The 20,285-nt window shown below is 47.9% G+C and overlaps 1 protein-coding gene across 2 annotated transcripts in view; it reads left to right on the top strand.

Moving 5' to 3' along the window:
- LOC144168727 (DNA excision repair protein ERCC-6-like) overlaps positions 1 to 20,285 on the top strand; it is a 106,497-nt gene that overhangs the window by 58,035 nt on the left and 28,177 nt on the right. For both annotated transcript variants that reach the window (XM_077697673.1, XM_077697672.1), the window contains exons 14-15: positions 4,691 to 4,909; positions 5,474 to 5,584. In XM_077697673.1, the coding sequence (XP_077553799.1) occupies positions 4,691 to 4,909; positions 5,474 to 5,584 (330 nt within the window). The remainder of the gene's footprint in view (positions 1 to 4,690; positions 4,910 to 5,473; positions 5,585 to 20,285) is intronic.

Genomic DNA, 20,285 nt, shown 5'->3' with positions numbered 1-20,285 from the left:
CAGGGTTTTCTGGAAAATAATCTAAATTTGGTGTTTCTTTTAAGGTTAAGGCATAATAAAGACAGTGAGGAGCATTGATAGCCTCTGAAAGCTCCAAGTTCTTTTTGTTTGTTCACAAAATGGGTGATCATTGATTTGCTTACACGTCCTTGTTTACACTATCACGTGCATGCGTCACATGTCAGTCTCCACTTGAGGGCCAATCTTTGAGCATACCATTCTCGGAGCATCACAGCGTTCGTCCACAAGGCACAACAGTGTCAGTGTAGCAAACAGGGGAGTTCGACTGGTGTGTCATGGGGCCTGGGTAAACTCGTCGTGAAGAGAATCTGCGTCATCAATCAAAGGAATTGGGAAAGGCCTGCAGTCACCCTCAGTAAATTCTTGTGGAATGCATTCTTCCCAATTTCTGTGAAGTGCTTGCTGCTGTGGGGGGGGGGAATGTTTAGCAGTGCGTTCCATTCTGAAGCGAGTTTTGAGCAAACTCGAATGTGGCTCCACAGCCGTAGAAATTAAGATGAACCATCACTGGAGTTCGCTCGAGCCCAAAAGTTTGCCACAACGCAGGGTAGCTAGCGTGTCTGCCCCGCAGACAGAAAAGGGGGTTGGTTACAGGTTTTTATAGTTTGGAGAGAAATTGGAGTTAATCTGATTCTCCTGAAACGTGCTTGGGGTGTGAAAATTGGGACAGGCAACACTCAATGTACAGTGGGTGTGAAGCTGTGTATATTGTCACAGATGGCGGCACTGGGACCTTGACAGGAGCAAGCTCGCCGAACACACGCCACCAGCGTTCTCTTCTTCTGCCACCTCGGCGGTTACAGGTTGCTGATGGTTGGGGATTGCTCGTTGCATCAATGGCAATGCAGGCAACATTGCAGCGATCACGACTGAAGAAGGAGACGAGGTTCTTGCGCCTTGTGGAGCAGCAAAATGCAGGGCACCTCCGGAGAATGCCAGGGGCGAACAAGCAGAGCGACTCGCACAAATGGTCGCCAGCGATGGTCATCTGCAGGGCTCTCGTTGCTGGAAGAGTCGGTTCAGATAGAGGACATCTTGGGTCAGGTCTGGGCAAGCGACTGCAACACCACGCCCTTTCCCCACCGAAACAAGTCTATCTTGACGGCGATAACGCGATACGGCACAGTGAATTTAGGAAAATATCCTCGCTGCATGCTGTCCAGACCCTACGCATGACAGTGATAGTGCAGTCATCACATATAATAGGCAAGTTTTGTTTATAAATACAGCGTGGTGTCAAAAACGAACCTTCCCTGGAAGCACCAGTTGAAGTCCGAGGCTGTTGAATGGGAGAGTCTTCTTCATCAGAACTAAAATCTGGAGAATCCACACTGTTACTGCAGTCATCACTGCTGCTGGGGTAACTTAAAATCAGCAGCAGCGGGGGCCAAAGTGCCTCAAACCGCTGTCCGCCTTTGTACAGCACGCAGTGAAACAGGACACCATTGTCGCCCAACTACCTCGAGTTCAAATTTCAATCGCCATGCCGTCTACCCACGCGAAATGTAAACAGACGGCAACGAAACTGAAAAAGCGGTTTCCAATGAACACGCAAGATGGCCTCACTTGTCCGAATAGCACCGCTTTTAGTTTTTGCGGGAAGTTTGCCGGGTGAACGATGGCCTATGGCGTGGTCACAAAAGAGTTAAGTGACCTGCCTGACGACCTTCTACGATATTTGAATGGTTCTAACGCGCCCCGATTGCAACGCACAGGTAAGCTTACTGATGAAAATTCGGAAAAAAAGAAATCAGTTCTATTCTATGTGCAAGTGAAAAGAGATGACATCAGGTACCTCAACTGTGGCAGCAAAAACTTCTCGTGCTTCATAGAATTGTTTATCCAGCTCCTGCTGGCATTAAAACTCAAGCGGAGAACTTTGAAAGCTGAGTTTGGTTTGGAGCGCTATTGTAGCACGCATGCAAGTTCCCAGGCTACTTTCAGCGAAAGAAAGTCCGCGTCAGAATCTGGTAAATCTTTCGTTCTCCGTGCGCGGGGGGCGGGAGGCGTAACACTTCACTTTAGGTGTGTGCGAATACCGAAGAGTAACTGCTGAATCGAACATCAAATCCAATTCGGAAAAAAAGCCGAACATCGAATCGAATACTGAAAATTAAGTTTTTTGTCAAGCCTAGATGTTTCGTAGGTTTTTGTGCAAAAACAAGCTACTTCGCATGTTTGGGAGCCATGCTGTTCTCTTTCAGCCCGATGAACGCATTTTCAAACTTTCATTCGCAGCAGTCCAGTTGCCGAACCACTACGAGACTTCACGAATCCCGAGTGGACACAATACACATTTGAAAACCGACTCGCAGAGGAGCGGCTAGATTGCTCCTCGTAACTCGGAAGCGAGCACTCTGCGGGTGGGAACAGCGTGACGCGAAAACACGGCACAGCCGCAATCACGGACCATGATGACGCACTTCTTGGGGAGCACGTGGGGAGCGTGAGGCGTGAGCGGAAGGACCGCTCACGCAAGTGCACGAGCCTGCGCTGTCCCAATTGGTCTAGAAGCGAAAAGTGGGCATGCAGCAACTGCGTGGAAAGAAGCCAGAACTTGGTGTCAAATCAGCTGCCACAGACGCGACAAAAGCAGCGGCGATTGCTTTACGGGAAGCTGCCCTACCATTCAACAATCCAGTTGCAGAATTCAAAGGATCTGCCATGTTCGACGGCGACTGCATGAAGGAAAGATCTTATCGAAGCAATTGCAAATTAGTACCCCAAGCTGCAGGATAAAACTTACAGCCTCTGCATTTGGATGAAACTTGCCAAGCAGATGGTGTAGCAGCAGAGCGTGAGCGCGCACCAACATCTTGCGTTCACAGAGCTGGGCACACACGGAAAATCCACTCTATTCGATTCGTATCCGAATATTCGAGAATTCGCACAGCCCCGCTTTATTTAAAATCGGTAAAGCGCACCTGGTTTGAACATAATCGCCCGTGAAATGAACTCGCTGCGAGTAGTTGGCCCACTGATCTGACGTGCTTTTCTGCTCGCCTCGAGCCGCCGCTGGCCATCTGCAAAGGGTGTGTCGCTCTGCCCTTGTTAGGTTTGAGCCAGGGGGGAACTGCTGGACACGGCTGCCGTGAAAGGTTTGCGCCACCCGAGAGGGCTGTGATCGCCAGCTGAGGGGAAGGGAAGGTGCCCTCCTGAACGGCGCCTGACATTCAAATCTCTTCACAGGCCCCCCTTCCTCGCAGCTGGCTTGGTGGGGCCTGGGACGCCGGAGTAGGCAGCCACACTGGCCGCTCGAGCACCCAAGTGCTTTTCCCGCTCCGTCGGTGAAAAATCACAAAAGTCCCAGCTGTGGGCAAAGAAGCGGTGCGGTAGTCGGCCATGGCCTGGACATGAAAAACAAAGAGGCCAGCGCTGATGCTCGACTTGGTGACGCAACGTCAGGAGGCAACGAAAGGGAAGCACAGATGGGAGGAACGCCAGCTGTGTCTGCCCATTCCTCGTCGAACAAAAGCCGAGAGAGCTATGAAACGTGCACTCTTCCAGTTGAAACAGAATTTGATTCCGCCTCTGGTGTCCCTTTACTTTCATGGACGAGTGAGCTCAGTGGACGTGCGGGTGCCTGGTGGGTTGAACTCCAGTTGAGCTGATGTTTTGGCGCGTACAACCTGAGTTCAAGCCCTAGCAGTGCCAACATTTTTGCAGGACATGTGAATTCCTTTTCACTGCAAAATGTCTGCTTGGCTCCATTCTACGCACTCTCTTCATAAGTGCGGGTGACCTGGTATCTTTTAGGTTGGTTTAGGGCGGCGCGTGGCATCTCAGCACATTTTAGGCTGAGTTTAAAGGGGTCATGAGGAAAACATTAAGGGTTGTTGATTTGAAAGGTTAGGTGTTTTATAGTTCCCCCAGCGCTTGTCCAGCAGTCAACGATGCTTTAGTCACTGAGAAATCAAACGGTATTTCGTGACGTGAGCAACTACGTGTTCAGGGCAGATGCTTGAACGATTGTTAGTACGACTATGACTGCAGCGAATGGCCAGACGTGTTTTTTTTGCCTCGTTTACCGTTTGTCGCCTAGGGTGGTGCCACAACACTGCTTATGACCATTGTCCGCACTCTGTTTGTTTTTGACCAGATTTGTGCCTTGGAGATGTTTGTTAGGGTTGATAGTACTCATTTCGTGAAAGATTGAGTATGCTTGACAAACCGAGTCACAGAAGACAGTGTCGCTTGTGCCAGTTGGCCAGTGTAAGCTCATTATGCCAGGTGGCTGTGCAGCTATAATCGGCATACATAGTGCGTTTAGCATGCACTGGTGCTTCGGTGTTTACGTGAACTTTTGCAACTTCCATTGTCTACCCAGCCATTCTTTCTGCTATAAAAAGACTGTGCATTACGCAAGTAGCTCGTTCCACAAGCCCCTGCCTAAGATGCGTTTGCTTTTGACGGCCTCAGCCAATTGCACAGCTGCCCATAGGTCCTAGCGTGGGGAAAGTGCTGGTAGGTTGCGCGGCCGCTCTCTTGTTTCCTAATTATACATATAGCTTATTTGACTGAAGTTTTCATTTCATGTGGTGTCAGTGTCATTCTAACGAGGCAGTCTTCTGAATGAGTCGGGCTTGCATTCTGTCATCGTGGCCCCTCTAAGTTGAGCAGTGGAACTGGCAGTCTTAGGCTGAGCCCCCTTCCCGCTGTTCTGTGGCAGGTGTTTGTGGGCCTGACCAACCTGCGCAAGATCTGCAACCACCCTGACCTGTACGATGGGGGCCCCAAGGTGTTTGGTGACACGGACACAAGCACGCTGCCGGCTGACATGCGCTACGGCTTCCCGGGCCGCTCGGGCAAGATGGCCGTTGTGGAGTCCCTGCTGAAGCTATGGCACGCTCAGGGGCACCGCGCGCTCCTGTTCACTCAGAGCCGGCAGGTGGGTGGCACCGTCGCAGGCCAAGCCTCCTCTGCTCACTGAGCCCCTGTTACCCCCCGCCGGAACTTCTAAGGACGTTCTGCTGTGACGTAGAGCTTGCTTTTGGAACTGGGAAACAGTACACCAGGCACTGTCTGCTGTTGTGACCTGTTATGAATGGGCCAAGGACCACGCAGGCAGAGAGCCAAACGCTGGTTGGCAGGAGGAAGGTGGGGCGTTATAGACGGGGCGGTTTTGGTTCACACGGAAGCACGGCCAACAGTTCCAAGGTGCACGACACAGTAAGTCCGAGGGCGATGCCCGATAAGTAAGTGGGCTCACGTTCCGTTGCAATGCCTTCTAGTGGCCCCGACTGAAGGAACGGCAGCACCAGTAGCCAGAATGGCGGTGCCCACATGCGCTCTCGAGCCTTGCCGGGGGGGGTCTTTTCGACGTAACCGCGCCCTGTTCCACCGCTCGGCTTCCAGCCGCTGCCGTTCCAGCTTCCGCGAAGCTGGCTCAATTGCACGGTCAATTGCTCGTGTGGCCATTGATCACAGTTTGGTGGGCGACTCCCTCCTGCAGATGCTGCTCATCCTGGAGCGCTTTGTGAAGGAGCAGGGCTACAGCTACATGCTCATGACGGGCTCCACTCCCATCGGCTCCAGGCAGCCGGCCATCAACAAGTTCAACCAGGTGGGTGCAGGGCAGGAGCATGTGTTTCTCGCAGGAGAAGCCTCGAATGAGCGGTGGCCGCTGGCCTCTTACTGTCTCCTTCGCCGTCATGGCTACAGAGCCTCGTAGTCTGCACTGGTTTTCATTGTGACATTTTACGGTCACTGGACCATGCCCGTTGCAGTGCGTGCTTCGCTTCCTATGCATGCTCTGGCTGCGGGGTCAGGTGCTACAGCTCTTGATGCCGTCAGCCCATCTTGGCAGCCAGTGTGGGTCAAAGATAAGGCTTGCTGGAATGCACAGCGTCACGCGCATGCTGTGTTCCCACGTCCCGGGGTCTCCACGGTGGGCACCTCACTTTGCTGTACGGAGGTTTGTGCTTTTTTCTGCGGGGTCCAGCTGTGAGGTTTTGTTCTCTGGGCAGGTTTCAGTGGTCCTTTTGATGACCCCAACACCCGGTTGGGGACACTGAACTGTGCACTAGCATAATGCCGTGTGCTGTGAGAAGGCAAGGGAAATCGCAGCTCACCAAACGCTGGTGCCCAGCTTGCACTAGGCACTGGGACTGCAGCTGGCAGGGGCTGTACTAGCTCGTATGAGTTGATCCTGTCGTGTGGTTGTGCATGCAACCGCTGACACGTGCTAGCCGCCTCGTCTGGCACACGTGCCTTTCAAAGGCTGCGCAAAGTACCGTATTTATTCGAATATAGGTCGACCTTTTTTTTCCGAAAATGTGCTTAAAAATTGAGGGTCGACCTATAATCGTGACCGAAGAACCTCGACCTATAGTCGTGATCAAAAATGGCGAGCGCACCGAGCGATCCGTTTCTCCGTCGCGCCCGGCGCTCCTCAATTTGAGGCGGCAGCGCGGAGCATCTAGAACAAAGACAGGCAAGAAAATAAAGGAAAAAATAACAAAACAATCAGCGTAAGAAAACCACCCACAGTCACTGCCGGCTATCGCGCATTACCTGCGGCCGAACCGGACACGAGCGAGCTGACGTACTGGCTAGAGAGCCAGATTGGCTTGGCTTGGTGTCTTCGGAGCCGCGGTAGCGGCTAGCGCGAGGTGGGGGTAAAGGTGACTTTCGCCACCTAGCGTAGCCACCTCGTTAACGGAACGGCGTTGCCTGCTTCGCTCGCTGTCTCTACTATCTCCCGTTCTCCGTTTCATGCGCTTTCTTTGTGTTTGCTTCGTTGTGATTTCCGCACATAACGTTTTCTCGTGCGCATTTCGCTATGTCACGTCGGACTTTAAGCGGCGGGTGATCCTGTTTGCTGAGAACTTGAACAACTGCGCCGCTCAGCGAGAGTTAGACGTTAATGAAAAGCTGATCAGGGGATGGCGGAAAACTTTTTGCTTGTAGGGGACTGCGTCGTGCGTTTCGTGGCCCTACAATTGGGAGGCACGATGCTCTCGAGAAAAAACTCCGGCTGCACGTGGAAGAGGAGCGTGCGATATTCAGACCAAAGCTCAACAGTTAGCGCTGCGAGGCAGGATTGGCCGTTCAGCCTTCAAAGCCAGTCGGGGGCGGGGGTGGGTAATGAACTGCGGCGCATGCGGCGCAAGTTCCGACGACGACGCAGTGTGTGGCTCCAACTAGTGAGGTGACCGCGTTGTAAATAAATGGGAGTTTAAAAAAGTTTCCTCAAGTTTTTTTCTTAAAAGTATGGGTCGACCTATAATCGAATATATTATTTTTTTTTTCGGCGACTTCAATTTTCAGGGGGTCGACCTATATTCGTGCTCGACCTATTTTCGAATAAATACGGTAGCAGCCACTGGGGCACACTGTCCACTGAGCCAGTCCACCCAAGGCTGGTGGAACTCCAGCAGGTGGCAGCAAGTTCCACCGTGCGGCCCTCAAGGGGGAAAGCTGGCCTCACTTCTACACTCACGGGGATGCAAATGGGAAAAAACATGTGCTTTCTTATTGCAGTTGCAAGGACAAATTTCATTCGTGCACAAAACGACTGTTTTCGAATTTATTCACATTTTCAGATCTAAAGGGGCCGTGAAGGCAACATACGTGCTCGTTTTATTCAACAGATGTGCGGTTTTTATAGGACCCTCAGCGCTTGTCCGGCAGCAAGCAATGCTGCATTCACTGTGAAATTAAGCAGTTTAAGCCAAAATTTAAATTTCCCTACTCATTCGTGTGTTTCGTGACATCAGCATGTATAGCACATGTGCCAAAAGCAAAGGTAGTACCATATTTACTCACGTAATGAACCCACTTTTTTTACCAGAAAAATCAGCATGAATTATGGGGGAGGGTTCATTATGGGGGAAAAAATTGCAAGAGATTTTTAAGAGTTGAAATTTTATGCAATAAAGTTGCCAAGAAAAGCGCTCTCAGGGCCTTACCATTTTCATAAAAACACGTAGGTAATTATGTAACCAAATTTCTTTTTTATTCCCAACATGCTATAGTGGCCCTTCACTCGCCATGGAGCTGTCCTCCTCACTGAAGTCGCTTGCGGCTTCACATTTGTTCTCGGCCCACAACGCACTGTCTTCCATGCCGTCAAGGCCCTCCAAAATTTCTTTTCCGACACCGGGAAACTTCCCGTCTTTGGGACCACGAAACACGTGGCAATCGCTGTTCACCGCCCAGAAACCTCTCGTTTTCGCCCGTAGCGCACACGCACTGGGTCAACACTGAAGTGCCGGTTTCCATGCCCCACCACCTCCAGTTTTAATCTGCCTTGTAGCTCATGTGCTGCTGGCCCATCGCACAGCGCACATCAGGAGCTCGAAAAAAGGTTGGAACACAGCCAAACAACAAAACCAGGGAGCGTAATGGCGAAGTCGTGGAACAACAAGAGCAGAGGAGTGCGGAGTACGTTTAGTGCTTTGTTCACACGCCGCCGAAACCAGCCGGAACAGCAAAGAGCACGGAAGGAAGGTTGAAGTACGGTTTGTGCTTTGTTTGCACGCAGCAATGTTTTTATGGTGCAGGAAGGTTTGTTTGCGTTCAGCAGGTGGCACTCCTCCGCAAGCGTGCAATTTTTAAATTGTGAGCCACAGCATTCGAGCTCTTGTTTCCTGCTACTGTTGAGATTTCTTTATGTTGGAATGCGTTTTTAGCAATTGTGCACGTACTGTATGGTGATATCAAATTACTGCAATTATCTAGGGCATTAGCAACCGTGCGGAGATAAAAACATATTCCCGCTGCATTTTTTTATTCAGTCACAAAAAAGTAAATTATCAAGAAGACAAGTTGGGGGAGGATTCATTACGCGAGTAAATACGGTATGTTGACCGAGACTGCTGCCATCTCACAGACGCCCCCTTTTGTTACCCCGTTTGTTATTGTCCGCATTCCTGAGTGGCGCAGCAATACTACACAAGGGAAGGGTAGAGATGTGCCTTAAAAGTTTTGGCATTAGGGGAATGCTTGGGGCCCACAGATGCTGGTACAGTCAAATCTCGGTACAACGAGCACCACATTAACAAACTTCTCAGATTAGCGAACATTTAAAAAAAATCCCAAGCTGACTGCTTATAGTTTTAATGTAAAATTATTTGACTACTACAAACGTCAGAATAGCGAACTTTTCAAAATAACGATCGTTACATTTAATTCCATGCCATATTAACAGTACCTCAGTTCTACGAACTCATATTTTGAGGTTCGGGAATTTCAGTGAAATGGGTAATCGGGGCAGCCGGAGCTGTAGGCTTGCAGAAGACATGGCAAAGCGCAGTAAACGGACGCCTTCCACCTTGCTCCACAGGAACCGCGAGCCAATGAGAGAAGAGTGAAGGAGGAGCAGAGAAAAGAAAGTAAAGATGACCGTTTTAGGCGGCTGGTGCCATGGACATGCGCAAAGGTTATCGAGGCCTGGTGCCATGTGTGAGAAGAAAAATGAAACGCAGAAAGGAACTTTTTTTTTTTTTGGCCTATCATTTTCGGATGCCACTGCCACAGACAGTGTAGAAGCCCAGCTTATAAGCAAGGCAATGTGGTAAGAACACGGGCTGGCTTTTTTTTTTTTTTTTTTTTCCTCTTCCATCCGCTACTTGTGTTAGCTGTGCTGAATGCTGTGCTGAAGGTTGCCACAACCTGGATGTTGTGTTTATGAGCACAACATCCAGGTTGTGGTAACTTCTGGCGTCACCTGGCTTACTATCTCCAGATGTTCAAAACGGGAAAAGGGTGGTTGCTTATCTGCATGCGGTTCTAATGGCAACGACTTTCCACACCCGAGCGTGCGGAGGTGGAGGGCTGGCCATCTTCAGAGGTGTGTTGAGAGCAAGGGCACTTGTGGGTATCACGGGAGTGAAAACGGGACACACGAACTAAAGAGTGCCTATTTCTTTTATTTTCTCTATGAGTCTAGGCTGCTTCAGATGGCTGAATCTAGCTTCTTTCTTTCTTTTTTTGTGACCCTAAAACAGTGCCACAGCTTCGCCAGTCGATCAGAGGACCCACTATAAAAAACCTCGCTATAAATGTATTGGGTTTTGGACCACTGCATTATAAGCGGTACGCTTAGTTCCATGTGAGGCCTACCAGTGGCCAGGAAAACCCGAATTGTATCCGCACTATAAGCGGTTACGTTATAGTGGTCTACACTGCTGTCCTAAAATTGGCGATTTTCACTACAACGACCTTCCAGAATAACGGGCAATTTGCCGCTGCCCCCTGAAGTTCGTTATGCCGAGATTTCACTGTACTACAGTTGAACCCAGTTATCGTGAACTGCAATATGCGCCACGATTAGTTCGATATATCCAATAGTTCGAAATAGCCAAACCCGCCTCTAACGAGTTTTTGTTGCGAGTTCGCAATACCCAGGCGAGAAAAACAATTGGAGGACCAATTGGACCTATCGGGCACTGTGCGTTGTGGTTGTCATCTTCTCAGTGGCAGGTTCGGTCATGTGGGGTACGCTTCGCGTTGTGTGGTTGTCGTCGTGTTCAGGAGTCAGTCACGTCCAGGTTAGATCGGGTCGATGGGCTGAGGGCATGTCGGGAATTATCGTCTTCCGCGAGTCGTTGCGCCCTTGGAGGGTTTCATTTTTCCGCGGTCATGCAACTTTACCTCCAGAGGTTGCTGCTTTTAGTTTCCCCCGCATGGGCTGGGGGACCTTCCACGTGGGAAATCAGCATTGCTATGGTGGTTGGGAAACTGGTATGGGTAGGGCGACGGCGATCGGTTGAAGCGGGCTGGGCCTCGGTTGGTGTTGGACAGTATTCGTCGATCTCAGTAGGGCGCTGGCTGGGTCAGGGGCGTGGTGCGTCGGTGGAGGCACCACGCAATCCGAGTCTCCTGTACGGGCAGTGACGATAGATGTGATCGGCCTCTCAGCAGTGGTAGCATAGTGGACGATTATCGGGGGTTCGCCAGACGTCCGTTTTGCTCGAGTTCTGGTTTTGGGTTGCACGGGGTCGTGCGGGCGACAGTGGACGGTGGTATGGCAGGGCTTCTTGACGACGGGTTCGATCAGGGCGGGGTCGACGAACAGCCGCGGAGTAGGTCATAGCTTGTGGTTCTTGGGGTACCTCGGATGGCGTAGAAGTCCCCAAAGATAGTTGAATTTCTTCCCGGATCATGTCGCTCATAGAGGTGACTTGGTGTTGGAAAGAGTTTCCGCAGTTATTCCCTGACGACTGCGCAGATTGTCTCGAGTAGTGTATCGGAGCTTATAGCCCCGGCTCCACTCGCCTCCAAAACCAGCGCATTGACTGGGCGGTCGTACTGCCTTGTTCGGATTTCGAGCATCTTCTCCATCGCGGCGGCCTCAGGTGCGAATTCGGGCATGATCTTGGGCACGTGAGGAGCTCTTGCTTTAACCCTCGCATCAGACACCTTAGTTTCTTTTCCTCCGTCATTTCTGGGTCCGCACGGCGAAAAAGTCGCTTCATTTCCTTGACGAAGATCATGACCCCTTCGTTGGGGTGCTGCGTTCGAGTTTCAAGCAAAAGCGCTGCGCGTTCTTTTACTGACCATGGTAGTAAAGGTCTTAAAGGAGCCATGAAGAGAAAATACAACTTCGTTTAATTTCAAAGAACTAGGATTCAGTATCTCACTCAGCTCCATTACAGCCACAAAAGATGTTTAAAAAAAAAAATCTGACCACATCTGACCACTTGCTCGTAAACGTATCAGCGCCCATTGTACGGCTTAGAAAGCACGATAAACCACCATTGGGTTGTTTTAAAGATTATTCTCGTGCAAATGATGTAGCACTTATACAGTACATGGAAAATGCTTTCAATAACTTTTGTGACGAAGACGTTTGCACTCTCTGAAATAGTTTTAAGAATATGTGCCACTTCTGCATAAGTAACTTCATACCTAATAAGTGTAAAGGCACCTCTAAACAGACACCCTGGATGACGCGTAGTACAGTTAAACCTCGTTATAACGAGACGGGCTATAACGAAATAATGGATATAACGAGCAAATTGTAATTCCCCTTGAAAGTCCCCATAGAAACCAATGTATTTAAAACCTCGTTTTAACGAGGTAAAATTTCCCTGTTACGGGATATAACGAACAAATTTCGTTGAGAAATCAAATTTTGAGCTAATTTTACAACAGTGCGCAACGCGGATTTGAGACAGTGCATGACGCGGCAACTGTATTAGCAGTTCAAAACTCCCGCCACGCGCCCGAAGCTGGCTGGCGCGCCGTGCGTACGCTGCGCCCGCGAAGCCCCCACCCTCCTCTCGCTGCGCACGGCATGCAGACAATGGGGCCCTTCGATTTAGTGTCGGACTCACCGCGGGCTCCCCGAGATGCAGTCCGACGTTCGATTTTCCCACGTATCCCTATGGCTTCGGGGAATCCGCGGACTATCCGCGGTGAGCCCGAGAAGAACCCCAATGCACACGGCGCGCGCGGTTGCGTCGCCTTCCTCTCCCCCCCTGTTCGTATCGCCGACGTCGCTGCGTAGTTGTGTGTGCGTGTGTTTTGGCAGCTTTTATCGTACTGCCAGCGTGATTCGAACAACGCGAGTGCGACAGGCGGGAAGCGAGAGCGAAAGACTATCACGCTTGAACAGAAGACGGCTAAGATAAAAGCCGTCGCATCGGGCGCGAAGGAAGGTAAGGTGCACTCCGTGGTAAGGTGGCAAGAGACTTTGACGTGTGGACGAGTACGCTGTCCACCATCCTGAGCAACCGAGAGTCCATCGTCAGCGCTGTTGCACATGGCTTGAAAAGAAGCGCTAAGGACGGCGTCGGAGGCACTAGATGCGGTGGACGTGCTGTCGCTACTTCGGTGCGCACGAGGGCGGCAAAGATGGCGTGAACGTAGCGGCCGCAGCTGAGGGAGCCATTGCTCGCATCAGGAAGGTGCATCAATGTTCAATTATCAATGTCCAATTACGGACTTTTTCGTAGGCAAGTCTGTTTGAAATACGAGTTTTGAACTGCAATAAAGTAGGTTCGTGACTTTTCCTTTTTACCTCCGGAATGTGTTATATCGCCGTGCAGCAAGATGCTATTTCGCCCGCTTTTTGTTGTAGGTAACTGCAATGCATAATATTTGCAGTAAATGTTGGCTACGTCTATAACGAAATATTGGCTATAACGAGCAAATCGCGGCGCCCCTTCAATTTCGTTATAACGAGGTTTAACTGTATTATCCACCTTAAGCGAAAAATCAAGCGACTCAAGGAAAAGCACGCTCCGTCTTATCTTATAAGCCATGTGTGCGACAGAATTTCACGCTAACTTAACAGCGCGAAGGACTATTACTTTTGTACAACATTGCCTGACTTTATTAAACATGTGTCCCCCGTAAGGGACACAACGGAATGACGTCGTTCCCTCCCTGCAGTTACTAAGTGTTCTTCACCACGTGTAACACGTTCCATTGCCGATCATATTCCATTCTTGTTCACAAACATTCGAAGTGCTCTTTCCAAAACCGTCCCCCTTTCTTCACTTATCGATTCTTCATCAGCAGCATTTGTAATATTAACTGAAACTTGGCTCAATGACACTGTCAGTGATAAAAATATTTTTGTTTGCGCATCAGAATTTAACTTCTTTCGCTGTGATCGGTGCCACCGAAAGGGCGGTGGCGTACTTATTGCCGTGAAAAGCGATCTTGTTGTGACCGCTATCACAATATGCACTTTTCTTGAATGCGTGTTTGTTTCCTTCAAGTCTCCTGGTAATAATGTTATTATTGCCGTCTTTTACCGTCCTCCTGATATGGGCTCCTTGTTTACGACCGAATTTTCCCGTGTTATAAGCGATATTTATACCCGTTTTCCTAATGTCACACTTTTTATTTTTGGTGATTTCAATTTTCCTGCTATAAACTGGAGTGATCTAACCGTTTCAAACAATAATACTGAGGCACACACATTTTTGCAGACTTGTCTAGACTTTTCTCTAACACAACTTATCAGCTTCCCTACACGCTGCTCGACAACATCTTCTAATATTCTTGATTTAATTTTAACGAACGATCCCGATGCTTGCTCAAAAATAAAATCTTTTGATGGTCTTTCCGACCACGTCATTATTACTGGAAACTTGATTCGCCCAGTGGTAGAAAGAATGTCAACTAACAAAATTATCAGGTGCTATAACCGAGGCAACTTTGATGGTATGAACTTGGCATTATCTTCCTTCTATGAGCAATTCATTGATGGGCATCTCCACCGTACAATTGAAGAAAACTGGCTGCTGTTAAAAAGTAAACTTCTTGGTCTAATTGACAAATTTATACCCGTACTAACGATGAGAACTCGAAGCACGGTTCCTTGGTTTACGCAGCAGCTCCGACGTTTGAACAATAAAAAAAAGCGTTTATATAAGCAGGCCGTCAAAAATGATAATTTACACTCTTGGAATAAATACAAAATATGTGATAAAGCATATCAATCATTGCTAAAATCTACCCGCCGTCATTTTTTTAGCCATCATTTATCATCGATCCTTGCAAATAACCCCCGCAGGTTCTGGCGAGTTGTAAACCCTAAAAGTAATCCAGACATTATCTTAAACGATAACAACGGCGTTTCAGTCCCCGATTCTGAATGCGCAGAGCAGCTAAATCAGGCTTTTTCAAGTGTTTTTACAAGAGAGGATGTTTCATCCGCTCCCATTTTAAATAGTTCATACGCTACAACAATGTCGGAGATTACTATCAGTGAAGCTGGTATTTTGTGCCTTCTGCAGAAACTGAAAATCTCTACAACAGCCGACAATATTGGCTTCAATAATAAAATCCTTAAAGCCATATCATTGAGCATCAGTCCCTTCTTAAGCGCTCTGTTTTCACAATCGTTATCTACCGGAACTGTACCTCAAGACTGGCTAACAGCTAAGGTTGTCCCTTTCTTCAAATCTGGTGACCGCTCTTCCCCGCTGAATTACAGGCCCATTTCCCTAACTAATACCATATGTAAACTCATGGAGCATGTCATACACAGTCAAGTCATAAACTATTTGGAAAAACATAGCGTCATTTCTAATTGTCAGCACGGTTTTCGTAAGGGTTATTCCTGCGACACCCAACTTGCCGGTTTTGTTCACGATCTTCACAAATCCATGGTTGCCGGATGCCAGGTCGACGCGGTTTTTTTGGATTTCGCTAAAGCTTTCGATCGCGTTCCTCACCACAGATTAATGCTGAAACTAGCACAACTTAATCTTCACCCGGATGTTCTTAGATGGATTAAAGCTTTCCTATCCTCCAGGTCCCAATTCACCTTTGCTATGAATGCAAATTCTTCCTCTGTTCCGGTAACTTCTGGCGTCCCCCAGGGTAGCGTCCTTGGTCCTCTCCTTTTCCTTGTCTATGTTAATGATCTTCCCAACTCTGTATCTTCTCAAGTTAGACTGTTTGCAGATGACTGCGTAATATATCGTACCATTTCCTCTGATTCCGACCGTTCAACCTTGCAATCTGATCTGGACAAAATTAACCTCTGGTGTTCAACCTGGCTTATGTCACTAAACGTTTCTAAAACGAAGTTTATGTCCTTTACTAACGCTACTAACCGTATTCCCACTTATTGCTTCTTGAATAATGCGCCACTTGAGTTCACATCTTCTTACAAGTACCTTGGCCTTCACTTTCAGCAGGATCTAACATGGCAGCATCACGTCGAACTTACTCTTGCAAGCACTAACCGTTCGCTTGGGTTGCTAAAACGTAATTTAAAACAGGCTCCATCACAGTTAAAAAAGATTGCTTTCACCACTTTAATTCGCCCTAAATTGGAGTATGCTAGCGCCATTTGGGACCCTCATCAAGCCTACATCGTATCAAATATTGAATCCGTGCAAAACCGTGCTGCTCGGTTTATTTACTCTGATTATTCTTCCTTTTCCAGCGTCACTAACTTGAAAAACCGTGCTGAACTAGTTGATTTGGCCGTGCGCCGGAAACATGCGCGCTTATCACTTTTTCACAAGCTTTATAACCACCCGTCACTGCGTGAAAGTTTTTTTGAAAGCCCCTCTGCTCTGTTTCCACGACGCGATCACCCCAATAAAATTAAACGCCCACAATGTCATTCACTTCGTTTCGCACAATCATTCATACCGCGCACCATTGTTGAGTGGAATGACTTGCCAGCACATATTGCCACCGAAAAAGATTCTAATAAATTCTTGCAGCTCTTACACACTACGGCCAATAACTAGAATTTTTTTTTTGTAGTTTTTACCTCTAGCATAAATTGTGGTAATAGCTTGCATACATTGTTCATGCTCTTGCTGCAGGCTATTTCTGCATACGCTGCCACTTGTTATGTTCTCTGTTCTTTGTTTTTGCGTTATATTGTTTTCTTTTTCAGCCAATATTATGGGCACAATAGTGTCAAGCAAATTTTTGAGGTCTTGCGAGCCATGTTCGAAATTTATCTGATTGTTTAACGACTGTACAACGCGGTATGGCTGTAGGTTGTATTTATTGTCTCTTCCCTTCGTTGCGACTAATTACTGGTTATAATGCGTTTTGTATTTTTGTTAGTAATTTTGTATAATGTTGTCTTGCCCCCCTCCCCCCTATGTAATACCCTCGCCAGAGGGCCTTTAGGGGTACACTGAATGAATGAACCTGAAAAATTTTGGAATTATTTAAGGGGGAAAAAAACAGCCCTTGTCAGAGCTGTCAGTTGATGGAGTATGTATTTGTGATCATGCGTCGATTGCAGAGCACTTAAATAACTATTTTCGTAGCGTTTTCTCCAGCTCAGATTTATGTCTACCGAATGTTTCAGTTTTTGCCGCCTCTGATGTATCCTTTATTTCCTATGCTGGAATTGTTTCTATGCTATTAAACCTAAAAACTAAAACCTGTTGTTGCCCTGATGATATCCCGAATACATTTTTGAGGCGATATGCAGAATCCTTGGGAAAGTTTCTTGTTGTTTTGTTCCGTGCTTCACTTATGTCTGGTATGCTGCCTGATGACTGGAGGGCAGCCCGAGTTCTACCAGTATTTAAGAAAGGTGACCGATCCCTGCCCCAAAATTACCGGCCTATCTCGTTGACACCGTCTTGTTGTAAATTGATTGAGCATATTATAGCTAACCATATACTAGAAAACATAAAAGAACCTTGGCAGCATGGCTTCAGGAAAGGATGCTCAACAGTAACGCAACTAGTAACGATAACTCATTCATTCGCTTCAGTAGTTAATAACGGTCAAATTGATTCAATTTTTCTAGATTTTAGCGAAGCATTTGACAAGGTTCCCCATGACAAACTAATTTTAAAATTAAGAGCAGTAGGCCTATCGGAAATGGTAATCAGCTGGATCTCTAGCTGATCTCTAGCTGGATCTCAGCTGGATCTCTAGCAACCGCATACAGTGCGTGACTGTTGGTGCACAACTATCGGGCTGTGTTCCAGTAACTTCAGGTGTACCCCAAGGAAGTGTATTAGGACCCTTGCTTTTTTTACTGTATAATAATGATATTGTGTCTGTCGTGGTGCGTGGTGTTAGCGTTCGATTATTTGCAGGTGATTGCGTTTTGTTCAAGAGTATCTCCTGTGCCAACGATCAAGAGGGGCTTCAAACAAGCCTTAAGAACATAATGAGTGGTGCAGGGAGTTGGGCATGGTGCTTAATAATGAAAAATCCGTTCTTCTTCGCATAACTCGTAAAAAATCTCCCATTCCTTTCACATACACGCTAAGGTCTTCCCCTCTGAAGCAGTTCACTAACCATAAGTATTTAGGCGAAAAATTTACCGACAATCTATTCGGGAATTCACATATCGACAACATTTGCTTGTCTGCTCTACGCAAACTCTGCTTCCTGAGGCACAAACTCTCTAAAACACCTTCAAACGTAAAATTACTTGGCTATCTCTCCCTTATCTGCCCTAAATTGAATATGCCTGTATCGTATGGGATCCATTCGCCGATTCTAACATTTAAAAACTTAACAGGATTCAAAGGAAAGCCTTTAGATTTATTTTCTCTAAATTCTCCCCACTAGACTCTCCCTCTGACCTTATGGCAGCTAACAATATTCCACCCTTTCAGATAAGAAGGAAAACATTCCGCCTGGATTTTCTCTCTCAACTTGTTAACAACCAACAGGCCATTGACGTCACACTGTATCTGTCCCCTTAAATGACTCGACAAACGCGCCATCACCACCCTCATTTCCTAACACCATGTTTTGCTAGAACAGACATATAAATTCTCTTCCCTCGTACCATAGCCGAATGGAATTCCCTTACAGATCCCATGTATCATTCTCAGTGATGTTTGTTGTTTTGTTTCTTTGTACTATTCATGTTCTCATTGTATTTCCTGCTTTGATACTACGTAACCACCCACCCTGCATGGACCTTCAATGGTCCGCAGTATTTAATAAATACATAAATAAAAGAAAACATGCCGGAAGGTTTCTGCGTCGTCCCACCTGTTGAAGATCCGGATGCTATGAAGTTTCTCCAACCATTCTTCTGGATCTTCTGCGGGGGCTCCTCGGAATGATGGCGGTTCCCGTGGTTGCAGCGGTCGTTCTTTTGGGTCCGTCTGGCAGGAGACAAAACTCGGGCGGGAGGCCTTGCAGTCGGCGGCTGGCTCTAGTTGGACTGGCTTGGTGGTTGTTGGTAGCATAAAGGGTGCATACCCCGCACCTCCACCAGATGTCACGTAGCCAAAGACGACGCAGCTGTCTTGAAAAAAAGAAAAGAAGTTTATTGGAGCGAACTTGTGCTCTCCCAAAGAATACACAGGCAGCGAAACAGCAGTCAACGAAGTGACGCGCGTAGACTGGTGTCGGCGATTCGAATGCCGCGGCGTCTGCTCTGCAGGCTTTTATCTTTCGGCGCGAATGTTTCTCCAACTGTCAATCTGCATCCAGAACATTGTAGATCAAAGCAGATTATTCGAGGCTAGTGACATTAGTGTGAAATGCTCTCCGTATCAGAATGAGATAACCCGTGCAGCATAAAAATAAAGGATCGAACACGCGCTTCGCTTGCGACACAGATAACACAGCCGGGCGTGTCCGGGTAGTAAAAACAAAACATAAACAAACCCAATGCCTAGTTCGCAGCAATAGTACTCCAGTGATTGCGTACGTGAAATTGCAACCTTTGAAATCCTGTTTAGAGTCCCTTTAACGTGCGCCGAAATCTCGACATATCATACATACTGATATGTCGATACATACATATGTCACACATACATACATATCGTACCTCATTATGATAATCATGGGTTGCACCCTCACCGTGGGCTGCAAGTGAAGTGGCTTCGCGAAGTGGCGCAGCCGTCTGGGCCGCTAGGTTGGCGGGACCGCCGAAATCCAAAACTTGCTGTGCAGAGTTGATGATGTATATATTGGATGACAGCTTGGGAATGTAGAAACAACTTGTACAGTCTACACCCGTTACAACGGACCCTCTGAATCCGGAAAAAAACGTCCGCTGTAGCCGAAGTATGCAGGGGGGGAGTATGAGCTCTAAAGTGGGTACTTTGACCAATATTGCATATGCATAGTGCATACACTTTGGTCTTTCTAAATGCCTGCAACATCTCTGCGCAGTGTTCGCGCGAGGGCAAAGAATCGCATAAACACCGTTTCCAAAGTCAAAGTTTAACCCCGGCACTTGGAGAAGGCCTAGCGCATGCGGTCAAGAGTGTAAAGACGCATGATAAGCTGAGCAAATAAAGCAAGAATATAACTAGGCGCAATTATTAACCAGCTATAAAACATCAGTCGTGGCCATCAACATTAGCTAGGCTCTTTTAAATCCCCTCACGACGAGGCAGGTTTCCCGAAACCGTTCGTCAAACAAATCGGATTGCTGCCTGATGTTCCCTCAAGGCAGCTCCCACATTTTTAGCGATTTTAGTCTGGTCATTGAAACAGCTGTAATGAAATAATCTAATGACGGTCGGCTGTCAGATCGAAAGTTAGACCAGTTGGACTGCGCACGGTTACCGGCAGATTGCACACAATGGATGGGGAACAACCCCCCTACTTGAGGCATTTCTTACCTTTTTCCCCGAACGGAATGGGAACGGTGCATGCATGGGAATAATAAGCCGAACTTCACTGAACCCGAGTTTTTTTATTACATAAAAAAACTGACGAGGGCAGGCTCACCTCTGAGTGCACCACTTCGAGCATTCGATAGCGCTGTTGTTCAATCTCGCCGGAGTCGCGTTTATCGGCAGCGGCCTTGTTCTTGACGGTAGAGCGGACTGTCTGCTTAAACAGGCCTGTACTATCTTGATCACAGTTGGGGTGAACACGGGAGCGCATGT

Source organism: Haemaphysalis longicornis, unplaced genomic scaffold (genome assembly GCF_048455015.1).
Source record: "Haemaphysalis longicornis isolate Haplotype H1 unplaced genomic scaffold, Haemaphysalis longicornis Haplotype H1 scaffold_2, whole genome shotgun sequence".
Taxonomy (NCBI): domain Eukaryota; kingdom Metazoa; phylum Arthropoda; class Arachnida; order Ixodida; family Ixodidae; genus Haemaphysalis; species Haemaphysalis longicornis.
The sequence above is the reverse complement of the archived record's forward strand: the minus strand, read 5'-3'. Positions and strand labels throughout refer to the sequence as shown.